Here is a 14,918-nt window from a genome sequence, read left to right as displayed (position 1 = left end):
CTCCTCTCCAGTACCATCTTTTTCATCTCGAGGTCCCGATCTTTATTAAATCTGGTACACAGTTAACACCTAGGAGACCTGAAACTCATGACGACGTTTCGGTCCGACTTGGACCATTAACTAGTCACACTTGATCTTATGTAAGGCGTTTGCTTCTGCCATTTGTCTAGTACAAGCCACGACCATGTGATTAAAAACAAATACTTCCCAATGCTCCTCTGTGTGCACGACAGGATGGGTCAGCGCCAGGTGCAAAGATGGCACCAGATATTTGAGACAGTCTGCTAAAAGGTTTGAATCCATTACAACCAAACATTAGTACAAGCTTCGAATGCCTCGACTACATCTTGGCCACTGTTTTTCCAATGACAACGCTGACCCAGACAAGAACTGCATTTATAAATTTGTCTAATAAAAACTGTGTTGAATCGCCAATTTGATTTTTGTTTATACACAGGCTGAGTTATCCCACATCAACTCATTTCAAAGCTCAGCCCTATCTGAAGTATACTACCATCCCCAGGATGCCACCCACACTAGGCGGCTAACACAAAGGTATCTATTTACTGCTTAGTGAACAGGGGTAGCAGGTGTAAGAAAACACGCCCAACGTTTCCACCCGTACCGGGGGGATCGAACCCCGGACACCCAGTGAGTTGAGTGAGCTACCAACCGAGCCACGGGACACCTGTTTTGAATGCTAAAGGTCTTCAAGCTGATGCAAACTTCCATTTAATCAGAAAGGAAACACTAAACTCGTAGGGGTCGTATCACGTATGTGGAATGACATACACGCATCACCTTCAGCCCGTCCTGAGGCTGGTAACGATACGTCGTTTTCTTTGATGAGGAAGAAAACTGAATTCCTATCGGCAAGCATTTAGAATTTTAACAGTGCCATTTATAAATGTATTTGGGTCTAGGTTGTTTATGCAGTGTATAATACGAGGCAGAGTTGAATAATTATAGTAATTATATTAGCAGATACCTTGAGATAATTTGGGGACTAAGAAAATGATGTACCTTTTTTCGCAACACTTAAATTTTAAATGCATATTTGTGAACAGTTTAACCATTAATAATAATAATAATAATAATAATAATAATAATATGGTCTTCATTGCAGTGAATTAAAGAGTATTTCAAAGCGCATCCTCTTGGATGAGTGATATCGCTAACCTCTTTGGTTGTCGAAGCGACTCATGAGTGATAACAATCCTGAGCCACTATCCTCCTTATTGCCATTCCTTCTCCCATCCCCTGTTTTCTTTTCACTAATTTACATTAGCAGCACAAGAGAGGATTGCTGCGTCTGTGTCACAGGAGACAACAGTGATAAATTTTAGTGAGACGTTGTGAAGGCGTACTCAGCCCTGTAACAACTTCAGTCAGTATTACCAAGGCTGGCTCCTCCCCAGGAAAATTAATGAATAGAAAAAGAAATAATTCACAAAGATAAACACTTTAATAAATAATAAAGAAAACATAAAACAGTGAAACATGAAAGGTATATCCTATTTGAAAGAAAAATGAAATGAAAAATGACATTTGAACTCAACGCTAATATATATATATATATATATATAATATATATATATATATAGTGATACTGGGGTGTCTGGTGTTGGTGACACTGCGTGTTGTTGAAATCGTAGCCCGTGCTGATGATGCGGGGGGGGGGGGGGGGGTCGTAGGTGTTGGTGACAACCCACCGGCTCGTTCTTCACAGAGTCTATAGCCGTGAATAATTAACCCAGGAAAGCAGGTTCGTTACCACTGCTATGATGAGGGGTTATGTCCTGCGTCGGCGTACATAACAGGTAGGTAGATCCAACATGGGACGTCTCAGGACGTTAGTCCGTCTCCTTCAATTCTTCTCGTTGGTTGGCAGGTGACCCAATCTGTCATTCCAAGCTGGAAAGAGACAGGTTACCCACTGCTTAAGAAATCACTCTCCATGAAAAGTACAATACCTAAAAAACGTGGTGATTATTAAAACATTTACCTAAGTTCATTATTGGTCAAAAGTGAAGCTTTCAACCAATAAGTCCACTTCGAATATGAGCAGGCGTGTACTTACAGTAGTGCTGGGAGCTGCAGGTCGAGTGATTACTGTTTGACCGGAACCCCCACACGTCACCTTTCGGGGGGGGATGAAGGAAGGGGGGGATAGCGGGAGCTAGACTTCCCCTACCTTAACAAGCAGCCGGCAATCAAACTATCGCTTTCGGGGTGGAGAAAAAAAGGGGGGGGGGAGATAGCCGGAGCTAGACTTCCCCTACCTTAACAAGTAGCCGGCAATCAAACTATTGTTACCATATACTTGCTCGATACTCCTATCTGTTGAACTTTTCCCTCACAGACGTCAACAGGTTATAGATGTGGTCAAACGAGTGGGTTCTCGAGTTGAACCTGATCAAATGCAAGGTCATGCAAGCTGAGGAAGTTGAAGGCAGATCAGACACAGTACAGTATGGACGGAGAGAAGCTGCAAATATCAGGGTGAAAAAGACCTGGGGGCTAGCATAGCTCCAAGCATGTCACCAAAATGGATGTAAAGCTTATAACGTGTAGGGCATATACAAGATTAGCAGAGCTCAGAACAGCATTCAGGAACTTTAATGAAAAATCCCACAGAATTTTAAACGCGACATGTGTTTGGCCAATCACTGACTACGTGCCACAGCACAGAGAAAAACATGTGAAGAAACTCGAGAAGGTCCAAAGGTTCGCAGCTAGATTAGTGCCAGAATTGAGGGGCACGCCAGTTCCCCTGTCTTCTAATATATTATTAGAAAACGGGGGAACTGACGTACCCTTTAAGAGAAGTCCGCTATGAGGAGAGGTTGAAGGAAATGAACTTGACTACTTTAGAAGAGAGGAGGATAAGAGGAGACATGATTATAACATAAAAACTCTCAATATTCTTAGAAGGGATAGATTTAATAAGAGGACCAGGATTAAGGGGACACGGTGAAAGCTGAAAATACAGGGATGCTAGGACGTTTTTTTTGTTAGTCTAAGAGAGGTTGAAAAATGGAACGAGACAGTGAAGCAAACTCGATACACAGCTTCAAGAGAAAATACGAGTGTAAGGCCCAAAAGGCCAGCACTCAATGATGCCGATTAAAATATTCTAGGAGGAGGGAAGCACGCACACAGACCATGTGTCTGCCGACAAGTGCCTTTGACAACCGGTAACTAAGTCAGCAAGTGGAATACTAGCAAGTGAAGTAGTGGAGGCAGGAACACATAGTTTTAAGAAGAGGTATGACAAAGCTCAGGAAGCATCCAGTAGCGATCAGTGAAGAGGCGGGGCCAGGAGCTTAGTCTCGACCCCTGCAACCACAATTAGGTGAGTACACACACACACTACTAGCTACTGGTGTAGTAACACCTAAGAGTTTTGAAGGTGAACCCGGGACTGGCTGGTATACAGCACCAGTTTTTAGTGAAACAGTAGTTGAGAGATTGTTATTTGGGTTGTATCTCACCTCCCAAACATCTATCACTCCCATCATTCTCTCTCGTTCATTCTCTCTCTTGCTCATTCTCTCTCTTGCTCATTCTCTCTCTCACTCTCTCGCACTGGCCACAGTCACTCGTAATTGTACTAATGGCTTCCAGCAGATTGCTCCTCGATTCTCTCACCCCATTTATATCGTCCCCTCCTCATCCTCCCACTTACTCCCCTCTGAATCCCCCCCTCTCTTTCCCCTCTGAATTTCTCCCCTCCCTTTCCCGTCTGCCCATCCACTTACCTTCCTCTTCTGTCACTCCCTATTTTCCCCCTCTCAAAACCGCGTTCCCGATATCTTCTTCCCCTCATTTGCCCATTTCCCCTCTCCCTATTAAAAGTGCCCCTCTCCTCTTTCCCGACCCTCTGATCTGCGCCCTCTCACCTGCCATTCTTTAATTTCTTTTTATTTGATAAGGTAAGATTTGTTCGAATTTTTAATCTGGCGGGTTAACCTCCCAGGATAACCCAAGAAAGTCAGTGCGTCATCGAGGGCTGCCTGTCTTATTTCCATTGTGATCTAGTCCTCCAGGATGCCACCCCCACCACTCGACAAACACCCAGGTACCTAATTACTGCTGGGTGAACAGGGACAGCAGGTGCACTGAAACAATGCCCAATGTTTCCACCCGTCTCGGGGATTGAACCACGGACACTCAGCGTGTGAGGCGAGTGCGTTGCCAGCCGAGCCACGGGACATTTCATTGTCATGGGCAATACTCTTCTCCGCCTCGTTCCTAAAGCGGATGTGAGAAGCGTTTACACAGAGGCAGTCATGATATACCTTTGGTGAGTTTTGAGAGTCTTAATATTCCCGGAGCCCGGCCATGGGCCAGGCTTCATTCAAACCAGCATGGCTTTGGGGGTCCCTCAAGACAGCGAGAAGCAGCGGTTCATGTGACAAGGACTTGTATCAGTCTCTTACCCGAAGAGAAAATAGTGTTAAAACTAGACTTCTAAAGTGCCTTGAATCTACTGAAAAGAAACATGGAATTCACAGCCGTTTGAAAACATTTTCCTGGTCTCTTCCCCGTCATTTCAGCCGAGTACAGCAAGGGGTCAACGCCTCAGTTTGGGCAGCATGAAGTCACTTCGTGGGTGGGAGTTCAACAAGGGAATTCTCTCGCCTCATTTCTCTCCCGCAAAGCTGTTAGGGATATCACTACGAGATTACCCAGCAAACTAAGCATCTGGTTTCTGGATGATGGCACACTAGCAGACACAAAGGAGTCACCTCTAGCAGATCAGTGGATGACACAGGGACTGGCTATGACACTTGTCCTTCTTATATCCAAATGTGAAATCCTAAAAGACTCGCTGATCAAGAATCTCTGCAGTAAAATCCTCGATACCAGGAGTATCTGTTACTGACCTTACTGACTGCATCCTGCATGGACCCTCCCTAGCAACTACTGCCATTGATGCAATTATCGAGGACAAACTCTTATGATTTAAAGTAGACACCAATGATAACTTGTACCTTCTCACAAAGTGCTTGAGCCTGCCCAGGCTAGCATGTTTCTTAAGATGTGTGTCTGTAATTATATATATATATATATATATATATATATATATATATATATATATATATATATATATATATATATATATATATGTCGTGCCGAATAGGCAGAACTTGCGATCTTGGCTTAAATAGCAACGCTTATCTTGCCATATAGGACAAGTGAAAATTTGTGTATGTAATAATTTCGCCAAAATCATTCTGAACCTAACGAAAAATATATATTTCACTGTGTTTGTTTAGTATTAAACTACTGTAAACAAATCTAAAATATATTTAGTTGGGTTAGGCTAAAATAAATTACACTTGTTATGATAAGGTTAGGTAAGTTTTCTAAGATTCTTTTGGTGCAAAATTAAAAAAAATTACATTAACATTAATGAAAAAAATATATCTTTAAACGTATAAGAGAAAATTTTAGAAAGGACTTAATTTTAAATGAGTTCTTGCTAATTGACCAGTTTTACATATTCGGCACGACATATATATATATATATATATATATATATATATATATATATATATATATATATATATATATATATATATATATATATATATATATTATTTATTTTTTTATTATCACACTGGCCGTCTCCCACCAAGGCAGGGTGGCCCGAAAAAGAAAAACTTTCACCATCATTCACTCCATCATTGTCTTGCCAGAAGGGTGCTTTACACTACAGTTTTTAAACTGCAACATTAACACCCCTCCTTCAGAGTGCAGGCACTGTACTTCCCATCTCCAGGACTCAAGTCCGGCCTGCCGGTTTCCCTGAATCCCTTCATAAATGTTACTTTGCTCACACTCCAACAGCACGTCAAGTATTAAAAACCATTTGTCTCCATTCACTCCTATCAAACACGCTCATGCATGCCTGCTGGAAGTCCAAGCCCCTCGCACACAAAACCTCCTTTACCCCCCTCCCTCCAACCTTTCCTAGGGCGACCCCTACCCCGCCTTCCTTCCACTACAGACTGATACACTCTTGAAGTCATTCTGTTTCGCTCCATTCTCTCTACATGTCCGAACCACCTCAACAACCCTTCTTCAGCCCTCTGGACAACAGTTTTGGTAATCCCGCACCTCCTCCTAACTTCCAAACTACGAATTCTCTGCATTATATTCACACCACACATTGCCCTCAGACATGACATCTCCACTGCCTCCAGCCTTCTCCTCGCTGCAACATTCATCACCCACGCTTCACACCCATATAAGAGCGTTGGTAAAACTATACTCTCATACATTCCCCTCTTTGCCTCCAAGGACAAAGTTCTTTGTCTCCACAGACTCCTAAGTGCACCACTCACTCTTTTTCCCTCATCAATTCTATGATTCACCTCATCTTTCATAGACCCATCCGCTGACACGTCCACTCCCAAATATCTGAATACGTTAACCTCCTCCATACTCTCTCCCTCCAATCTGATATTCAATCTTTCATCACCTAATCTTTTTGTTATCCTCATAACCTTACTCTTTCCTGTATTCACCTTTAATTTTCTTCTTTTGCACACCCTACCAAATTCATCCACCAATCTCTGCAACTTCTCTTCAGAATCTCCCAAGAGCACAGTGTCATCAGCAAAGAGCAGCTGTGACAACTCCCATATAATATAATATATATAAATATATATATAAATATATATATATATATATATATATATATATATATATATATATATATATATATATATATATATATATGGATGTTGTGAAAATGATAAGAAAGAGATGATTGTGGATGTTATGAATGAGAAGAAGCTGGATGTCCTGGCTTTAAATGAAACAAAGCTGAAGGGGGTGGGAGAGTTTCAATGGAGAGGAATAAATGGGATTGGGTCAGGGGTTTCGAATAGAGTTAGAGCTAAAGAAGGAGTAGCAATAATGTTGAAGGATAAGCTATGGCAGGAAAAGAGGGATTATATATGTATTAATTCAAGGATTATGTGGAGTAAAATAAAGACTGGATGTGAAAAGTGATTTATAGTAAGCGTGTATGCACCTGGAGAAGAGAGAAGTGTAGAGGAGAGAGAGAGAGTTTGGGAAATGTTGAGTGAATGTGTGGGGAGTTTTGAATCAAGTGTGAGAGTAATGGTGGTTGGCGATTTCAATGCTGAAGTGGGTAAAAATGTTAGAGGGAGTAGTAGGTAAATTTGGGGTGCCAGGGGTAAATGTAAATGGGGAGCCTTTGAGCTATGTGTAGAAAGATTTGGTAATAAGTAATACATATTTTATGAAAAAGAGGATAAATAAATATACAAGGTATGATGTAGCACGTAATGAAAGTAGTTTATTAGATTATGTATTGGTGGATAAAAGGTTGATGGGTAGGCTCCAGGATGTACATGTTTATAGAGGGGCAACTGATATATCGGATCATTATTTAGTTGTAGCTACAGTTAGAGTAAGAGGGAGATGGGAAAAGAGGAAGGTGGCAACAACAAGTAAGAGGGATGTGAAAGTGTATAAACTAAGGGAGAAGGAAGTTCGGGTGAGATATAAGCGACTATTGGCAGAAAGGTGGACTAGTGCAAAGATGAGTAGTGGGGGAGGGGGTTGAGGAGATTTGGAATAGTTTTAAAAATGCAGTATTAGAATGTGGGGCAGAAGTTTGTGGTTATAGGAGGGTGGGGGCAGGAGGAAAGAGGAGTGATTGGTGGAATGATGAAGTAAAGGGTGTGATAAAAGAGAAAAAGGTAGCTTATGAGAGGTTTTTACAAAGCAGAAGTGTTATAAGAAGAGCAGAGTATATGGAGAGTAAAAGAAAGGTAAAGAGAGTGGTGAGAGAGTGCAAAAGGAGAGCAGATGATAGAGTGGGAGAGGCACTGTCAAAAAATTTTAATGAAAATAAGAAAAAAAATTTGCAGTGAGTTAAATAAGTTAAGAAAGCCTTGGGAAAGTATGGATTTGTCGGTTAAAAACAGAGTAGGGGAGTTAGTAGATGGGGAGAGGGAGGTATTAGGTAGATGGCAAGAATATTTTGAGGAACTTTTAAATGTTAAGGAAGAAACAGAGGCAGTAATTTCATGCACTGGTCAGGGAGGTATACCAAATTTTAGGAGTGAAGAAGAGCAGAATGTAAGTGTGGTGGAGGTACGTGAGGCATTACGTAGGATGAAAGGGGGTAAAGCAGCTGCAACTGATGGGATCATGACAGAAATGTTAAAAGCAGGGGGGGATATAGTGTTGGAGAGGTTGGTACTTTTGTTTAATAAATGTATGAAAGAGGGGAAGGTACCTAGGGATTGGCAGAGAGCGTGTATAGTCCCTTTATATAAAGGGAAAGGGGACAAAAGAGATTGTAAAATTTATAGAGGAATAAGTTTACTGAGTATACCAGGAAAAGTGTATGGTAGGGTTATAATTGAAAGAATTAGAGGTAAGACAGAATGTAGGATTGCGGATGAGCAAGGAGGCTTCAGAGTGGGTAGGGGATGTGTAGATCAGGTGTTTACATTGAAGCATATATGTGAACAGTATTTAGATAAAGGTAGGGAAGTTTTTATTGCATTTATGGATTTAGAAAAGGCATATGATAGTGGATAGGGGAGCAATGTGGCAAATGTTGCAAGTATATGGAATAGGTGGTAAGTTACTAAATGCTGTAAAGAGTTTTTATGAGGATAGTGAGGCTTAGGTTAGGGTGTGTAGAAGAGAGGGAGAATACTTCCCGGTAAAAGTAAGTCTTAGACAGGGATGTGTAATGTCACCATGGTTGTTTAATATATTTATAGATGAGGTTGTAAAAGAAGTAAATGCTAGGGTGTTCAGGAGAGGGGTGGGATTAAATTATGGGGAATCAAATACAAAATGGGAATTGACACAGTTACTTTTTGCTGATGATTCTAAAGATTCGGGAGATTCTAAAGAAAAATTGCAAAGGTTAGTGGATGAGTTTGGGAGTGTGTGTAAAAATAGAAAGTTGAAAGTGAACATAGAAAAGAGTAAGGTGATGAGGGTATCAAATGATTTAGATCAAGAAAAAATGGATATCAAATTGGGGAGGAGGAGTATGGAAGAAGTGAATGTTTTCAGATACTTGGGAGTTGACGTGTCGGCGGATGGATTTATGAAGGATGAGGTTAATCATAGAATTGAGGGAAAAAAAGGTGAGTGGTGCGTTGAGGTATATGTGGGGTCAAAAAACGTTATCTATGGAGGCAAAGAAGGGAATATATGAAAGTACCAACACTCTTATATGGGTGTGAAGCTTGGGTGGTAAATGCAGCAGCGAGGCAGTGGAGATGTCCTGTCTAAGGGCAATGTGTGGCGTAAATATTATGCAGAAAATTCGGAGTGTGGAAATTAGGAAAAGGTGTGGAGTTAATAAAAGTATTAGTCAGAGGGCTGAAGATGGGTCGTTGAGGTGGTTTGGTCATTTAGAGAGAATGGATCAAAGTAGAATGACATGGAAAGCATATAAATCTATAGGGGAAGGAAGGCGGGGTAGGGGTCGTCCTCGAAAGAGTTGGAGAGAGGGGGTAAAGGAGGTTTTGTGGGCGAGGGGCTTGGACTTCCAGCAAGCATGCGTGAGCGTTTTAGATAGGAGTGAATGAAGACGAATGGTACTTGGGACATGACGATCTGTTGGAGTGTGAGCAGGGTAATATTTAGTGAAGGGATTCAGGGAAACCGGTTATTTTCATATAGCCGGACTTGAGTCCTGGAAATGCGAAGTACAATGCCTGCACTCTAAAGGAGGGGTTTGGGATATTGGCAATTTGGAGGGATATGTTGTGTATCTTTATACGTATATGCTTCTAAACTGTTGTATTCTGAGCACCTCTGCAAAAACAGTGATAATGTGTGAGTGTGGTGAAAGTATTGAATGATGAAAGTATTTTCTTTCTTTTTTGGGTCACCCTGCCTCGGTGGGAGACGGCCGACTTGTTGAAAAGTGTGTGTGTGTGTGTGTGTGTGTGTGTGTGTGTGTTTTGCCAAATATGTAAAACTAGTCAGTTAGAAAGAACTCATTTAAATTAAGTCCTTTCTAAAATTTTCTTTTATACATTTAAAGATATATTTTATTTATATTAAATTAAAAATTAATAATTTTGTACCAAAAGAACCTTAGAAAACTTGCCTAATCTTATTATAACAAGTGCAATTTAATTTAGCCTAATCCAACTAAATATATTTTAAATAAGTTTACAATAATTAAATAATAAACAAACACAATGAAATATATTTTTTTTCGTTAGGTTCAGAATGATTTTTGCGAAATTATTGCATACACATTTTCGCTTGCCTTATTCAGCAAGAAGAGCGTTGATATTTAAACCAAAATCGCAAGTTTAACATATTTGGCACGAATATAATTTTATAAACAAAATATATCAACAAAGTTACAATAGAAATGAGAACAACAAATAACATTACAGAGCTGCATCTCAAACACCTCGTCCAGCTCCCCGGCAGTGGACCACGTGACCAGAATGGTGCAGGCATTTACCCTCTGGATCGCAACACTGAGTCTCTGAAAGAGGAAACTGGCCGCTCTGTGATCCTTGGTTTCTGTGATGAGCTTTTCACTCAGCTCTCTGAGGAACTTCAGAGCACACACTTGCCTCATACTCCAAGGGTCTCCGACCCTACCGGGATTGTGTGTGTGTGTGTGTGTGTGTGTGTGTGTATATTTCGCCTGCAAGAGCAGGCGAAATATACACAAACACTGATCTCTGGCTGAAGGAGACTCGAACCTACGAACCTTGGAACAAGGTACGCAGTGCTTTACCAATCTACCCACACTGGACCAATGCCTTGGAGTCCAGCTTGCGCTAGACTTTTGATCCAAGGCAGCCAGCTTTCAGGGAGAAGGCTTACAGCTTTTCATCTTATCCCCTGCATGCATCAGCCTTACTAGCTGGACTCCAAGGTATTGGTCCAGTGTGGGTAGATTGGTAAAGCACTGCGTACCTTGTTCCAAGGTTCGTAGGTTCGAGTCTCCTTCAGCCAGAGATCAGGGTTTGTATGTATATATATATATATATATATATATATATATATATATATATATATATATATATATATATTATTTTTTTTTTTTTTTATATTATCACACCGGCCGATTCCCACCAAGGCAGGGTACTTTATATCAACACTGCAGCTAGCCAAGGATTCGAACCCATGGTGCTTTGGCCCGCCTCATGGTGAGCGAAAACCCCTGACGCTCTGATCCACAGGACCACACAATCCTACGAAAACCAAGCACTCAGCCAAGCTAGGTGTGTTACCCTTGGCCCCAGGACATGCGGTGGTGAGGGTGCCTCTGGAGCTAATTTCATTCTCCACTGGCACTAAAGATTCAGTGGTGGGACATAACATCCGCGTCAGGTAATTTTTCCCTCGACTAGAGTAAATCCAAGTGTCTCTTCCCTTACAGACTCTGCACCTTCTTTCTCGGCAGGTCGTAAACTTTGGCAGTATAGATGAATGTCTGCAGCATTTTTTCCTCCCCCAGTCCATGGCTGTTTGAAATATCCTTGTCCGTACCATTAGTCAAGGGTGTGGCGTTGGCTGGACCGCCGCTGACTGATGGTGTCCTAGCCTGCCACCATCCATCACTTGTGCCGTTCACTGATTCAGTCACTCGACCTCTTCCTCACACATTCACTTGCAAGTTCGCCCTATGTTTCACTCATTGGCTCATCCACTCAATAAGCCGCTCCTTCACTCGCTACCTACCTCATTATGCTGCCTGGCTTGCTCGCTTTTCTGTCTACCTCAGTGACTCGCCCTCTCCCTTACTAACTGGCTAGCTTATTCAGCCTCGCCCCCACTCATCAGCTCACTCACTCTCGCTCAAGCAATAGCACTAGACTCATACCACGAATAAGCAGAAAGAGGACTAACTTCACTCTACAGATGAAAAAAAATAGAGTATATGGAATATAACACTCCTCTTAGGCTAGTTAACACCCCAAATGTCAAGCAGAAGACTGCCTGAAACCAAGCAGTCAAGCAGGAGACTGCTTGAAACCAAGCAGTCGTCAAGCAGGAGACTGCTTGAAACCAAGCAGTCAGTCAAGCAGTCTAGCATGACAGATTCATGACTGATGTCTCAAATTACTTTAGATATGAAACTTAAGACGATTACCCAGCTGGTGTAATCGAGAATAAAAAGGTGACAACAGTACACTGGTTGAAATAGTTATCCCTAACACGACCGTAGGAGCGGTACCTCATGAGGACGTTTTGGTCCATCCTGAACCATTCGTGTTGACACCGGCTCGCGATGGGCCGAAACGTTAACATCAACTTCCTCTCCTAAGTACGATTTTTTCCCCTTTCTCAACTAATATACGTAATCGTTTTTTTTCAATAACTGGACACAGACCGGGCCGCGGGGGCGTTGACCCCCGAAACTCTCTCCAGGTAAACTCCAGGTAAACTGCTTCGGGTCGGTCGGTTTCAAACTTTCTGTAGTGGAGTGACTAAATTTTTTTCTGTGCAGATTTATTTGCAATTTAACTTTTTTTTTTTTGCATTTTTTGCCACTTACTTTTCTTTGAAATAGTGACAAAATAAAAATTAATAATTATAAATAATAATAATGGCAGTGCAAGATAATTATATTCCACCTTTACAAACTCAAACCCACTCCATTTACACAAACTAAAAAATACATTCCACAAACTAATTATAAACTCGTTCCACCAACTTATAGAGATACCATTGCATTTAATTACTACCTCTACCACTGCTATCTCCATTTCTTTCTTCCTCCTCTCTTTGTCCCATCTTTGCCCTCCTTTTGTATATTTATACTGACTCCCTTACCTTCGTGCGTGTGTGTGACTAATTTATGGTTCAAATTGAACCCTAAGATTTATACTCATTTGTGCGGGTTTGTGAATAAGTTCTACTAGCATTACTAAATGTCATGTTTTCTCTCTCTCTTCTTCAGGTCAAACGTACAGGACGGCGTACGCTTGTGAAGGAACTACTCTCAGTATAGACTGCGCGCCGGGGAATGTTATCAATGTGATCAGGGCCAACTATGGCCGCTTCTCCATCACCATCTGCAACGCTCATGGCAACACAGAATGGTCCGTCAACTGTCAGAGTCCCAGGACCCACCGAGTTCTGGCAGAGAGGTGAGGGAAGAACGAGCTGGGGTTGCATAGGCGGGTGTTGTACTAATGAGGGAGGAGGTGGGCAGGGGGTTTCGTGAAGGGTGGGTGTTGCATAGGCTAGAGAGGGTAGAGGTTGCATGATTAAGGGTGGAAGGGAGGTGTGGGCGGGTGCTGCATAGGTGAAGGTGAACGGGGACTGTGCGAGAGAAGGGGAGGGTGGAGGTGGAGGGGGAGACTGTATTGTTATAGAGTGGGTGGTAGGTGAAGCGTAGGTACAGAAAGAAGTGGGAGAGCAGTGCATAGGTGAATATTGGAGAAGTTAGACGAGTGTTGTATTGAGGAGAGGGCGAGAAATGAGGGAGGGGGGAAGGGGTCAGAATCTGTTTCATAGGTGTAAGTATGAGGGAAAAATAATTGCCAGAAGAACATAGGTGACAAGAATTATAAGTACTAATGACTCTAGGCAGCATAAATAACTATGATCTATACAACCAGATCTGTATAGACAACAGGGCTATGTGCTGGAACTCGATCAAATTAATATAGAGTAAACTCACAGATGTTTAGAAATCGTCACAATATTTTATCCACAGTGGCATATTACCAACTATTCTGTAAAGAAAATATACCCCGACATTCCCTATTGTTAATAACTCATAACTTAAACTTGTTTAAAATCGACCATACTTCGCTAAAATATTTGGCAACATAATTAAAAAGCAGATTTAAGCAATGCTAATAATTTTGTGATTTAATCATTTATGATTGTAACCAGATAAAGATGCAAATATCTCATTACCACATTAAATTGCTTAGCTATCAAAACTTTGGGGCCCAGGGCATGGATTATTATATGCTTCTGTAATATTTTGACTACCATCCACAGGGTGAGTATAGGATGTATAATAAGAATTTTGAACTAGCCAGACCAGAGGACCTCAGCACCCACTACGGCATAATATTAACGTGAGAGACCTAGGAGTGACTGTCAGAAGATCTCACCTACAAGGATCACGACAGTGACATCACAGTCACAGGGGATAACAAGAACCTTCATAACAAGGGATGCCAAGTCATTGATAATATTCTTCAGGTAGTTTGTTCTAAGCTGGAGTACTGCTGCATTTAACAGCTCCGTTCAAGGCAGGTGAAACTGCAGACCTTGAGAATGTGCAGAGCGCCTTTACTGCTCGAATAGATTCAGTTAAGCACTTAAATTACTTGAAATGTGTGAAATTCCTCAGTCTGTACTCCTTGGAATGTAGGCGAGAGATATATATTAAACTCTACACCTTGGGAATTCTGGAAGGGTTGGTCCCAAATCTGCACATAAAAATTGCTCCCCATGAGGGTAAAAGGCTTGGCAGACGGTGCAAAATACTCAGTGAAAAACAGGGGTACATTATGTACACTAAGGGGATAAGTGAACAAGTGTCAAGGGACCAAGACTTTTCAGTGTCCTCCCTTCATACAGAAAGGGTATTACCAACCGACCCCTGGCTGTCTTCAGGAAAGAACTGGACGAGTTTCTCAGGTCGGAGCTGTGGTGTTAACATTGGATTTATTGCTGCTAGCACTAACAGCTACGTTGATCAGGCCATCCACCGGGGGCATTGACCTTCGGAACACACTCCAGGTAGACTCCAAGTACATCACCTTCAATGATGACAACACAGAACTGAAAGCTCATTGACGACAGTGCGACTCTGTGTTCAGTGAACCCAACTAAATGAATAACGGGAAGCCACATCTGCTAACATTCCTGATGTATCTCTGACTTCAAATTCTTTTGCACAA

The 14,918-nt window shown here is 41.7% G+C and overlaps 1 protein-coding gene across 8 annotated transcripts in view; it reads left to right on the top strand.

Annotated features, from left to right (window-relative positions):
- Positions 1 to 14,918, top strand: part of LOC128698822 (latrophilin Cirl) — a 414,208-nt gene that overhangs the window by 354,607 nt on the left and 44,683 nt on the right. For all 8 annotated transcript variants that reach the window (XM_053791234.2, XM_053791237.2, XM_053791235.2 and 5 more), the window contains one exon: positions 12,953 to 13,142. In XM_053791234.2, the coding sequence (XP_053647209.2) occupies positions 12,953 to 13,142 (190 nt within the window). The remainder of the gene's footprint in view (positions 1 to 12,952; positions 13,143 to 14,918) is intronic.

This window comes from Cherax quadricarinatus, chromosome 59, assembly GCF_038502225.1.
Source record: "Cherax quadricarinatus isolate ZL_2023a chromosome 59, ASM3850222v1, whole genome shotgun sequence".
NCBI lineage: Eukaryota > Metazoa > Arthropoda > Malacostraca > Decapoda > Parastacidae > Cherax > Cherax quadricarinatus.
The sequence above is the reverse complement of the archived record's forward strand: the minus strand, read 5'-3'. Positions and strand labels throughout refer to the sequence as shown.